The sequence below is a fragment of the Hyla sarda genome, chromosome 3 (genome assembly GCF_029499605.1).
Source record: "Hyla sarda isolate aHylSar1 chromosome 3, aHylSar1.hap1, whole genome shotgun sequence".
Taxonomy (NCBI): domain Eukaryota; kingdom Metazoa; phylum Chordata; class Amphibia; order Anura; family Hylidae; genus Hyla; species Hyla sarda.
Genome location: NC_079191.1, coordinates 269,547,026 through 269,560,463, shown reverse-complemented (window position 1 = coordinate 269,560,463; position 13,438 = coordinate 269,547,026). Strand labels below are relative to the sequence as shown.

Sequence of the window (13,438 nt, the reverse complement as noted above, 5' to 3'; positions counted from 1 at the left end):
CCTGCTTTTCATAGTTTTTTTTTTATTTTCCTTACCTGGCTGCGCTTCGGCTGTCTTGCGGGCTGCGGTCAGTGAAGCAGATGAGTGATGCCCTCTCCCGGCTTCTCTGCGCGGGATCAGGGACGTCACTTTTCATTTCCTGAAATCGCCGCTAGTCAGAGTTCAGAGTGCGGCGACTACAGGAAATGAAAAGTGACGTCACTGATGTCGCACAGAGAAGCCGGGAGAGGACATCACTCATCTGCTTCACTGACCACAGCCCGCAAGACCCCCGTCTGACCTGGCCTGCTGAAGCGCAGCCAGGTAAGGAAAATAAAAAACCATGAAAAGCAGGGAAAAGGAGGAATGATGAGGGGGGTAAGAAAAATTAAAAGCAGATCGGGGAGGAGCCGCCGCTGGTCACTGAATTAAAGTTGCCGCGGCCATGCTGCTTATACTTAACAAGCAGCCGCTGCTGCGGCAGCTTTAAATCAGTGACCAGAAGATTTATCGGCGTATAACACGCAGGCAGGCTTTTTGCCTTAAATTTAAGTTTTAAAAGTGCGTGTTATATGCCGATAAATACGGTATTTTCTAACTAATTCTGTACTTTAAGGATATTAACTGTTTAGTTTCCATAACATTAACCCCTCCTTTGATTATATTGTTTGCCATATCTCCTCAATATCCCAATGACTATATTCCACCAGCAGATTGAATGCTAGAATTCAACATGCTGTTGGCAGGAACCCCACTGTTCATGACTAGGAAGAAGATAGAGCTCACACATATAGTCACCATTTTCTCATCAATTCCATATGAGACGTCTGCTTCGGGGGAACTATGGGCAACAGTCCGTGTCACGCTGGTCCGCGCTTCATCAGGCCCTTTTTTATGGTAAAGGTTGGAGGTTATCCTTCCGAGGATTCTTGGAATTCCCACCAGACCCACCAAAAGTATTCTCCCTATTATCCTATTTAGCTGAGGAGCTCCAAGGGGTAGGGTATTGGAAGCTTCACCGGTTTGAGACAGTTTCTGCCTTATGCAGAATCTCCCTTTGTAGCCGGACTTATTGCAGTCCCCTCAGTCTTCTCACCCTGCTCTGCCTGCAGAACCTTTTTACAGTGAGACTGATGGATCCTGGTATTCCTCTCAGCTATCCTTACTGCTGTAGGGAGGTTAGTAGGACTTGGTAGGGACCCTTCTACTTAGGTGAATGTCAGTGTTTCTTCTTGATCACTTTTATGAGGACCCAGTCTTCTATGGGCCCTTCTTGAATGGAACAGACTTGGTTAATTTGTTTCTGCTCCAACAGTCTGTGCATATATTCAACTTAGGTTCTCTCTGCCTCCTTAATATGTGTCTCATTTGGTAACAAAGGTATGTTATATGGTCTACCATACATCATCTCAAAAGGGCTTAATCCATCTTTAGTGGGTGTAATATGCATACTCGGAACAGCTCATGGTAAACAGTACATCCAACTTTTCCCTGTCTCTTCCATAGCTTCTCTGTTTGCTTTTCAGTATACCATTATGTCTTTCTATGAACCCTGCTGGCTGGGGGTGGTGTGCACAGTGATTTATTACTCCTATACCCATTACTTCTATGAGGTGTTTTATAGTTAGGTTTACAAAATGTAGACCATTATCACTATAGATCTTTTCTGGAATCCCAAATTGTGGAATCGTGTCTTTTAGTAAAGCTTTAGATACTGTTAGGGCATCAGCACTTCCTGAGGAAAATACTTCTACCTATTTGGTCAATGCATAAAATCCATACAGATGAGTTGGAATGGGTATTTTGGGGTTAGAAATTTGCCTCTCATTGGTCTGTGGATTGTGTAAATCTTTTTTTTAGTTGTTAGTCAAGCTGTATGCCAGGTATACAGTTCTCTTAGTTCCCCATACCTCCCCCCTCTTGAAACATGGGTCCATGTATCAATACTGCTGCATCATTGAAACGGACTTGGACATGATTGGTTTGCTGTCAGGTGATCGGCAGATGCCATTAATTATACTAAATCCTTTGTTCTTTGTTTGTTGAAAATACCTCCCCTCCTCCCTCCTCTAGATGCTGCATTCAAGGACGTGTTCTCTAAGCATAAGATAAGGGGTGTAGGCAGGGTGGGGGACTGTTGTGTGCTGAGTTTGGAATTCCTGAAAGCACCAACACTGCTACATGTCAGTGAATGGAATCTACATTTAACCCAATGGGACAACAATGTTTTATAAATAGCACTTTTAAACTGACAAACAGTACAGTATGTTCTAGGGAGCCTTACAATTTTTTAAGACAAAGTTATGCAAAACAGAAAGGTGACTTAACAGTATCTGTGATCCAAAGAGATAAGCTATACTGAAAAAACAAACACAAGAACAAACAAAGAAAAACAAAAACTAGGAATGGCGCTCTAACGGAGAACTATGAGAAAAACAGAGAGAGCGAGCGAGAAAGAGAGAGAGAGAAAGTGTAGGGACAAGGGTTACAGCCCTGAGATGAGAGATCTGGATTTAAAGGAGTAGTCCAGTGGTGACTCAGTGGTGAGCAACTTATCCCCTATCCTAAGGATAGGGGATAAGTTGCAGATCGCGGGGGTCCGACCGTTGGGGCCCCCCGAGATCTCCTGTATGGAGCCCCGACAGCCGGCGGGAAGGGGGCGTGTCGACCTCCGCACGAGGCGGCGGCCGACACGCCCCCTCAATACAACTCTATGGCAGAGCCGAAGCGCTGCCTTCGGCAATCTCCGGCTCTGCCATAGAGATGTATTGAGGGGGCGTGTCGGCCGCCGCTTCGTGCGGGGGTCGACACCCGCTATCTCGGCGGAGAGCCGGGGCCCCGTACAGAGAGATCGCAGGGGGCCCCAGCGGTCGGACCCCCCGCGATCTCAAACTTATCCCCTATCCTTAGGATAGGGGATAAGTTTTTCACCACTGGACTACCCCTTTAAAACACCCCCTAATTCTTAAGAGTGTATCTCTTGATTGTTCCCGTATGAACAGGAGTTCAGTGCTGCAGCTGGGTATGTGGGCTGCTATTCTCCCTCTGTTACATATCCTTGAAAATAACATAAGCAGGTTTGCATATTGCAGAATTCCCATTAATCCAGCAAATTTTGCATTTACTAAATGTATTACTGCAAATATTGATTACCTTTTATCCGATGAATTATGTCTTTTGTCACTTATTAAAACACTATCCATTGCACATAATTTACTAAACTATTCGCAAATTCTCCTGCTAGGTTAAACAGTTCTTTGTCCATATAAAATATAAGCCCCTCCCCTTTTTTGGCAACATTTGTGAAGGACAACACAATAATTATATTACAACTACCTTTAGGACAAGCCTACTTTTCGGAATGCTAGGGCATTGGCTAGTCCCTGAATGCCATATTGGGACATAAAATATAGTAGGGGCCACAACAAACATTGTATAACAGGATCTGAGATTCTATGTTTTTATACAACAAAGTTTAAATGTATATCATATCTCACATAAGAGATAGGAGAAAGAAGTTTGACTTTGTGTCTTCCATCACCATGGAAATACAATGCTAACTTAAAAATGAAGCATGTAAGATATAGCAAGTGCTGTATATACAGTAGATATCATTACAGATTTCACAACCTCATACATTCATACAGACTCCAGGCAGAGGGGAGATAGGGAGGGCTGTATTATAGAATTCACAATACAATCTGCAAGCATTCTCTTCTTTTGTAACAACGGATAACACAAAGACTGCAAACACAAAGAATCGTATACAAAAGATAACATAATAACAGGACATACACAAAGAGCTCTTCATACATTCACAAAAATATAAAAGGATAAAATTATGCAAATATATTCACATAAAATTCAATTAATAAAATGTGGATTTTCCTTATCTTTTAGCTAGTTTGAAGCAATTCATTATAACACTTTTTATTTATACTAACAGTTTTAAAAAGGAAAGTATTAAACTACTATTATTATTACACTATTCATTGGTCCAGGGAACCCCTGTGGCCTCCCCTGACTCCTTCAGTATATTCTTGAACAAAGTATTAACACTTTCTACAGTTCCAACAAACTTTTTGGTCTCTTCTACATGCTTCTTAACCCTTTCTGATCTACATTCTTGTACCATAGTTGTACCATAGTATCACATACATAAACACTCACACCTCGTCTAATCCTACCTTCCTCTGTGCCTTCTGTAACATACTGTTTCTCATCCTCTTAAACATGCAGTCACCTTTACATTTTTCTTTGCCTTTCATAACTGTAGTGTTATCCCCTTTTTGCTTTTACAAATACATTGGGGCCTAATTTATTATTTATTTATTCTCACACTTTTTTTTTTTTTTAAGTCTTTTTGTCTAAATGTCTGGGGATAACCTGTAGGCCCTCACTGTTTCTATCGGGGTGTGGTTCATACAAGGAGAACAGGGACTTTAGTCCGAGTTCCTGCTCTCATCATCCGATAATTGGGACTCAGAGTTACTACAGATGGTGGTGGAACAATCTCTCTTAGTAGGATGTTTCTGCCTCCCTTGATGTGTGGTGGTGACTGGTGCCACAGAAGTAGAAGTTACTGGGTTTTGTTCAGTGGGATGGACAAAACAATATTTCTATCTCTATTATCCACTAGGGACATTTTTTATTTATTTATTTCTCCTCTTAGATCTGACTTGGGTACGGTTCTTTCCCTGCAGCAGCCAGTGCCCCATATCCAAGCTTCTTTTGTTCTGTTAGACTCAATTCCTTAATCCTAACACATAAGCGTGCCATTATTGTACAGTCAATCTATTATTAAACCCAAACTACTTCTCCCACTTATCACAGTATTTAAAATTTTTTTGGGATCATTGCTATTTCTAAATTTTCTATCTTTGTCTAGAGGAGCAGGTGGAATGCAGCAGCAACACAGACAAGTGTACACAACCCTACACAACCTATTCCCCATCTTTAACAACCCATGGATTTCTCAGTGATCTATAAAACACCAGAGGAACAGTTTTAGGATTGCGGAGACAAAAATGATAGTAGACCAACAGGACCATGAACAAATGGTCCTTCGATTGCCGGCAGAATCAGAAAATAAGTAAACCTCAGCGACTTAGACTCAATACTCACTGAGTATTTTGATCGGTACCGTTCGACCCAAAGTCCACTCTTTGTTTCCGGCAATCGAAGGACCATTTGTTAGGATCTATTTCTCCCTGTGATCAGTCAACTCTAGCTGTGTTGATTAGCAGACAGATTTAATGCACATGTATTGATACAGGTGGATGTTCCCTTGCATGCAGGGAAAACAGCTCCGCAGAAGAAAACATATCCAAAAATAGATTACAGCCCTTTTTTATATGGCAACACTCTGAGTGTGAGCTGATTGGCTAAGGAACACTGGTGGCTCATGGTGCATAACTTTATTACCAATCACAATGTTCCTTTTACATCTTCTTTGTTATTGTAGCAAAAGCTTGTTCTCCTACAATAGCCTCATTATTTTACTAAGGTCATTTGGATAGGTTTGAGCATCACTGGGCACTGGCCAGAACTAAGATAATGGTTAACTGAAACTAGATAAAAACCAGCCAACACCATCTAAAGTTAGACTACATATGTATGTGTATATATATATATATATATATATATATATATACAGAGAACATGGATATCAAAATATAATTTCACCAACACTTCCTCTGTAGTATACAGCAGTTGATAAGTACTGGAATGATTAACATTTTTAAATAGAATTAATTTACAAATCTGTTTAACTTTCTGCCACCAGTTGATTTAAAAAAATATATATAAAAAATTCCCACTGGAGTACCCCTTTAATACAGTGCTATATTAAAAGCTGTCTAATTTATGTGTTATCAATATGATTTCCTTTATAACAAGCCTGATCTAATGAGAAGTTTACTAAATTGCTCACCATTGTCTCAAGGGGAAAGGTAAAGCATAACCTCACGTTTAGTGATTTGTCTTGCCATGGGCATAGGACTTAAATAATAAAAATTGGCTTTTGTCATTAATCAACTAGAAGGAAGAAGCTGACCGCATTAGGGTAGAGCGAGAAAAACATTTCCAAAAAGAGGAGCAGGAGCGTTCAGAGAGGAAGAAGGTAACCAGTTATTTATCCAATATGCTTGTGTTTGCTATTAAACTTTGTTAGATTTCATTCACATGATGTTTTGAGCACATACTGCCAAAATATGTCAGTAGCCTGTCAAAAAGGTTTTCTGATGTATACCACAATGCATTTCCAGCCTTCCCAAGGAACCGAACCTGCACATAAACAGTATACATTTAGAAAAGTAACTGAACATAGCCAATTTGAAACTACATTTAATCCATTAGGCAAAATGTATCGACAAATTTTTTCTCAGGTTGCTGATGTATACTGGTGTTATGTGGCCAAAATGTGATGTGAATGGGGCATTAAATGTTGTCTGTCTAAAAAGGTTGGATTTTTTTAGTTGTAGTACTTTAAGGGATTTTCCATTAGTTTTAAGCTTTTAATTAGAATTGAGCTGGCTGTCACTAAAATGCAATGATTTGTAATTACAACCACAGGTCCCTGCTTGCACAAAATCTGTTGCTGGATTATCTCAAGGAAAATTTTGACTTAAAGATGTTTTTAAATATTGTTTATGGGTACTTCTGTATATGTAGTTTGTTGTTTAATAGCTAAATGCTATGATTGCATGTTATCACTAATACTAATAATCAAAACAACCTCTATGGCCAGCTGCAAAGGGCTCTAGGCTTTGAAGGGGTCTATCCATGAAACACACTTATCCCCTGCCCACATCATAGGGGAGAAGTGTCTGATCAGTGGGGCTCCGACAATTGGGAACCCTATCGATCACTAGAATGGAGGTCCTGTGTCCTCCTTGGCTGAATGAAACGGTGGTTGGACATATCCACTGCCACTCCATTCAGCTGTTTATGCCGGAGGAAGACCATAGAGTACAGGATACCTCCATCAGAACAGTGAGTTAACTACATGCTTTAGTCTTCAGATTGCCTCATTGGTTTTACCTAAAGCTCCTGAAAGGTAAATTTGCCTAATTATGCAGCGATGTAGGTAGGGGGGAATAGCTCCGTATAGTCAGACAGATTTGTCTTTCAGGAGTTTTGCCTCTTTGATGTAGAGCTGAAATGGTGACATTATATGTGCATTACTGTTACTACTGCTGGCCACTATGAGGATTCTTACCAACAAGATTAGGCGCTCTGACTGGGCATACTAAAATTATGGAACCCAAACAATTCATGCAACTCCCAGCTCACCACCCTGGTGAACCCCTAAATGTTGTCCTCTGACTAGGCGACTGCAAGGCACCAACGATAACCGCTGTAACAGAGTAATGTCCAGCACCAAAAATGGAAGACAATCCCCTTGTTGATAAGTAAGCTATACTACATGCAGGGAACACCTATAACTGTCTATATTGGCAAGTTTACTAACAAGCAGATTCTTTTATTTTTGGTGCTGGACGTTACTCTATTATAGAGCCCAAACCCCTCCATATAAACTTCCTGACTCAAATGTGTTAATATTACAAGAGGAAAGGGGAGGAAAGAAAAATGGCTGCCTCCTTAGAGAAGAATAAACTGTTCTTATATTATAATTTTAATGTTTTGAAATTGTAATATAGTACAGAACAGGAGCAAGAAAAGTAAATATATCATGAGCTTCCATTTGTTGTTTTTTCATGGTCTGGGTTTTCGGTTTAGTAGGAAGGAAATGGATTTGCTGGTTAGTAAAGATACCAGCTGGGTTATAAAGATCTACAAGACTCACTTTTCCTCCTAGTAACTTTCTTCTACACAATTTTTGTTCAATGCAGAGGCTGGAAGAAATCATGAAGAGAACACGACGTAGTGAAACTGGGGAAAAGGTATTAGTATAAACTGTGATGGTTTGCTACATCATACATTTCTGCCACAAAGGACTGTATGTAAATTGACCTTGTGTAAAACTATAAAAAGTTGCTCTCTAAAACTGTTATGGAAATTTTAATTTTTTTTTATTTCAACAGCCCAGTGTTCAGAAAAATGGAGAAATTCCTAAACCAATGGAAGACACAGGTATGTAGTATTTCTACAAAACATTTTGTTATCACATATCCCAAAGGTACACTATGTAAATTTTTTATGTCCATATAATTCCAGCCATCTGTTTTCTCCCAACTCTGCTGCATCCTTACATTCCAGTACCAATGCTTGGACATGTGACCACCAGTCTATAAAAGCCAGAAAAATACAGTTCTTAATGTGTCAAAGGAAGTGAGGTGTCCTGTGTCGCCTTACTTCCTGTGAACTGGATGATTACATCATTACCGATCAGATCCCTCCTGGCAACCCAGATTCCTCCCCACTCAGCTCACTCTTCCTTGTTCATCTGTATGTCCCTTCTATGCTTCTGAAGATCTTTTATAAGCTCTAGGAGACAAGGAGATGAGTGACAGTAGATGAGTCCATACACTGATAAGATGCAGAGCTAGACAACTTATCACGGTGTCTTCAGTGTACAGATTCTATAGCTTGCTCTCTTTTGTGTATAAAAGCTGACATGCAGAAAAGAAGACAGATATGATACAGCATCATATACAACATATTACTCTAAAGTCAGGGAACAGATTATCTATGTCACTTATTGCATTTAAATACAACCACTCTCTGCAAAGCCAAATCATGGGAAATGTAGTCTGCAAAATGGGGGACAACACATACCTGCTAGATCAGCTAAAACAGGTAAGCATAAGGCATGCACAACAGCCTGTACTTTATTATGCTGCACCGTATACGCAAAAAAATATACTGGACTGCTTTTTCTTTTTTAAGAAAAGAGCATGAAAGTAAGGTAGAATAGTGGCCTTGCACAATGTACAAATGCTAGGTAAATTTGGTCATTTGGAATATATATTAATGCATGTATTTTCTTGCCAGCCATTACACCCACTTCCTTACAAGAGGAGCAAACATCGGTATTTCTCCAGAGCAATGCAGAAACCCCACAAAATGGAGAACCAGTTGTCCCTTCTCCAAGGATTGTAACTTTTTCTCAAGCTTTACCTGTAGACAGGTAAATTATAGATTTGCTGTTAATAATGTGACATTTATCCTCTTGACAATATATATAATAACATATTGGTTGTAAATGTAGAATTTAATGTTTTTAATACTTTTGTGTATTTGACATAGTATCTCTTTCTGGTTTTTAGCACAGAGAAACAACCAAATGAAAATGGTTTATGTACGCCGAACAATAATTTTGAAGAAATTATAAATTTACCAGTTGGATCCAAACCAATGAAACTTGATTCTCTAAAGAATGATGGCAACAGCATCCAGGACCTTCCTCCTCTGAATCCACTTATTGCTTTTGAAGTTGATAACGTACAAACACAACAAACAACAGGTACAATAATAATGCTATCTTGGTGTTAGTAGTTTCAGCAGCATCTAACTATTCTTCTAGAACCAACCACGATGAAGCAAAGCATTCATAGCAACCAGAAGAAAAGTACATCCAAATATGTGTGCTTGTTGCGATAATTCCGACATGCAAAGGGTCACGTATGAAAAAGGCGCATTAGTAACGATAATGAGAAACGATGATTTATGACACAATCCTGTCAGAGTAACTGTGAATATCTTTATATATTAGGGACTTTTGGATGGAACCCTGCTTTGTTTAAAAAAAAATTAACAGTCATAATATACTGGAATGGTGAAGTTGGCCATAGGCATAACTCTTACTTGACCAACAGTGATTGTCCCTGATTCACACATTAATATGCATATTTCACTCAGCCAAACACATTATTTCAGTATTGCAGGGAAGATACCTACCAGACTCCTCTGATATGACAGCTCTTTCTGAAATAGTAATAGGATTTAAGAGACTTCCATAATCCCAGTGCAGCAGTGCACCGCTCTGGAGTCCCCAGTAGAAGTGCCTCGGTGAAAACACTGCACGATTCACTGTGGCTTAGTCATTGGCCTTTTTTTTTTTTTTTTTTTGCAGTTATGTGCACTACCTCTTGCCCATGATTGCTAATACCAGTGATTAGCTGCAATGGTCCTGTGCAGAGTGTACAGGACTTTATCAGAGCGATTCAGTGGCACGGTTATGGACTTAGGTACTACTCAGAGTGAGAAGGATAATTGGACAGGAATATATATGATTAACCTATAAAGTCCTTGCCCCTATTGTTGGTTCAAATTATCAGTAGAAAAAATAGAGGTATCTACATAAATACAAACATAAGCACCTACAGGCGCATAAGGGGCACAAAAATACCTCCAACAAGAGAGTAGATTTAATAATAATGACTGTTCTTTATTAGTGTATGAAAAGACAACATTTAAAAACATACATATGGAATCACACATGAACGGAAAAAATGCATGGATTCTGGGATGAAAAAGTCCTGGTAGTGTAAACAGCTGTATGTCTGTATTTCAGTCATGCCACAGAGAATAAGTAAGAATGAAGAGTAGAGTCGTGTCTACAGCACAGATTTAAAGGGGAACAACTCCTAAAAAGAACAGGAGTAAAAATACCCAGTCCAAATGGATCACAGGACAGGCCAGTGAGCTAATATCAAAGTAAAGTGCAACCGGATTGAGCTTGCTTAGTAGTAGCAGTGGCCTAAGAGAAATGATGTAACAGATAGAATTGTAGCTACAGATACATACAGCAGACAGGACTCACCCCAGTTCCACACCAGACTTCCGATGCGTTTTGCCGTGATGGACTTCATCCAGGAGAGCTGTTTACACTACAGGACTTTTTCATCCCAGTATCCATGCATTTTTTCCGTTCATGTGTGATTCCATATGTATGTTTTTAAATGTTGTCTTTTCTTACACTAATAAAGAATTGTCATTATTATTAAATCTACTCTCTTGTTGGAGGTATTTTTGTGCGCGATATGCGCCTGTAGGTGTTCAGGAATATATATGGCTTAACTATTATAGCCCCTTTTACATGGGTCTATTATTGGGAAAATAAGTGTTCCTAGAAACACAGATTCCTGATAATCGGCCACTTAAGGGCAGCAATAAGCCAATTATTAAGCAAATGCTCTTCTTGGCTGATTGGATCTGTTGTGCCGCCATTTATAGTATCATTATTGGCTGCACATTTCCCTGTCTAAATAGGTGATGTGCAACAATAGTGATTAATTTCATGGGCCCTGCAAAAAATTTGGATCGATCGATTGTGGTGGCTCAGCAAACAAGAGCTGATCGCCAAGATTGGCACTCGTCATCTATAGACCATGACAGATATGGGGGCAAGCACAATAAATGAGTTACTGCAGTGTATTATGTAAGCGATCAAAGGATCGCAGTATCTAGTCCTCAATTAAGACGTTATCTTTTTTAAGCTATGTTCACACCATATTCAGGCTGTACATCAGTGGTATACATTGGAATACAGGCAAATACGGATGGACTACTAATGGACCAAACATTGTCCACAAGTGACCAACTTTGGCTCATTTCTTTTTTTATTTTTTATTTTACCATAAAAATGGCCATAAAATTGTACACCGAAAAGAGAAACAATTTCCCATATTACATCCAAAACATACAAACCAGAATTAAATAGTTAAATAAATGATCAATTAAATATATTAAACAGATTAACAAAATTGCACCCAGCATTAATACCTTACATAACAAATCAATCCATTGGCCACATTCCCCATACTTTTTGAAACCTCTTAATCCCCCTAACTCTATTTTTTGCCAAATACCATTCATAATTTCTGATCTTCTTTAAAATATTTAACCCTTCTAACACTGTTTTTTTTTTTTTTTTTTTTTTTGCGAGTGCAAAACTCTTAATACCATTTATCTAGCATAGCACAGAACTTTCATTATTAGTAATGCACATGCTGTGTTTTGTACTTTCTCACCCAGTACTGCACAGGTCAAAGTATAAGGTGGTCTATATCCCATTTTATTCTGGATGATGATATAAACCTTTGTCCAGTACCCTTGCAAATACCTACAACCCCATATATTAGATGGTCAAAATACCTTACACGTAGGACAGCCTACAACCCCCTTTGAGCCAAATTTGCAAATATCCAGAGGGGATATATATGTTTTCCAAATAATCTACAATTGTGTGAGTCTATTCTGCATATTAATGGAGATTTTGTCAATATTTTGACAGATCTCGCTCCAAAAATCTTCTCTTACTCCATCAATCGTTCCCCCCCACTAGTTGCAATTCTATCCAATTGATTCCTACTTTGTTGCAACCCCAATACCCCTATTATAAATAGTTGTCATGTCTTTTTAAATTGGTTGTTGTTGATGAAATGCATTACTTCGTGTTCATTAATATTAAACCATTTATTATCCGAAGTGTTTAGACGCTTGCCAAATTGGATAATATCTAAGCCTGTGTTTTTCTGTGGTACAGAATTCTACCTTCATTTCTTCAAAGGATAATTTACCTTGCCTAACTATGTACCTAACTTTATCTACCCCCTGCGAAACCCCAAATACAGTGTCAGGAATACTCTGAAATTCTAACAAATTTCTATTCTTCCATAAAGGTGTATACGGCAGACTACCAGTCAACTGTGTCATTTTTTTTTTCACTTCTAACCATGCTTTCCCAATTAACCTACCATACGAAAATTTCTTAATATCGATCCCACTACCTTCTAAAATTTCATCAAAAGTGCTGCATTCATTATCCACTTTATTTTTAATGTACAACATAAAATTATTCTTCAACCCACCTTGCTCTACCGGAGCTGTGAGGGTCCGATATTTGAGCCTTGCTCTTTTGCAGTCCCATACATTTTTATTCAAAATAAGTTCCATTTTTTTTAAACCAAAGCACCAGAATCCAAACAGGGGCTTAAAAAATGACAAACATAATCTGAGGAATAAGGATCATTTTAGTAAGTCCCAACCTGTCTGACATACCTAGAGGAAGCTTTAGCCCATATCTCTACCTTTTGTTCAATTTTTTTTTCCCATAAAGGTTTTACATTTAGGTTTATAAAATCTGATATATTAGGGGTGATTTTTATTCCTAAATATTCTAATGGTGAATCCTTAGATACCTCCTTTATCTCTAAGTAAGATAACACAAGATCATCAGTAGACTACTTTTAATACATTTAAGTGAATAGGCCCTATGTGGTATATGTCACCTGGTGTGAAATAGCCTTAAATAAATAAGATAAAGTTTGGGGGGGAAAAAAAAATTTTATTCAGGAAAATAAAAAGTATACATAATTGCTATTTGTAACTACCTCTACTATGAAATAAACACATTATTCAGCATGCTGCAGAAACAAAATTAGAATAGATTTTTTGTGTTCATCATGTCTCACAAAAAAGGAATGAAAAATATTGCTCTTAAAGAAGCTGAATGGAAAATGGTGTTGAACTGGTACTTAGTGCAAGACAAGTT

At 38.6% G+C, this 13,438-nt stretch overlaps 1 protein-coding gene across 10 annotated transcripts in view; it reads left to right on the top strand.

Annotated features, from left to right (window-relative positions):
• The window catches only part of MAP7 (microtubule associated protein 7), a 193,194-nt gene that overhangs the window by 177,233 nt on the left and 2,523 nt on the right, over positions 1-13,438 (top strand). For all 10 annotated transcript variants that reach the window (XM_056566634.1, XM_056566632.1, XM_056566631.1 and 7 more), the window contains 5 exons: positions 6,020-6,100; positions 7,833-7,883; positions 8,025-8,073; positions 8,935-9,070; positions 9,210-9,406. In XM_056566634.1, the coding sequence (XP_056422609.1) occupies positions 6,020-6,100; positions 7,833-7,883; positions 8,025-8,073; positions 8,935-9,070; positions 9,210-9,406 (514 nt within the window). The remainder of the gene's footprint in view (positions 1-6,019; positions 6,101-7,832; positions 7,884-8,024; positions 8,074-8,934; positions 9,071-9,209; positions 9,407-13,438) is intronic.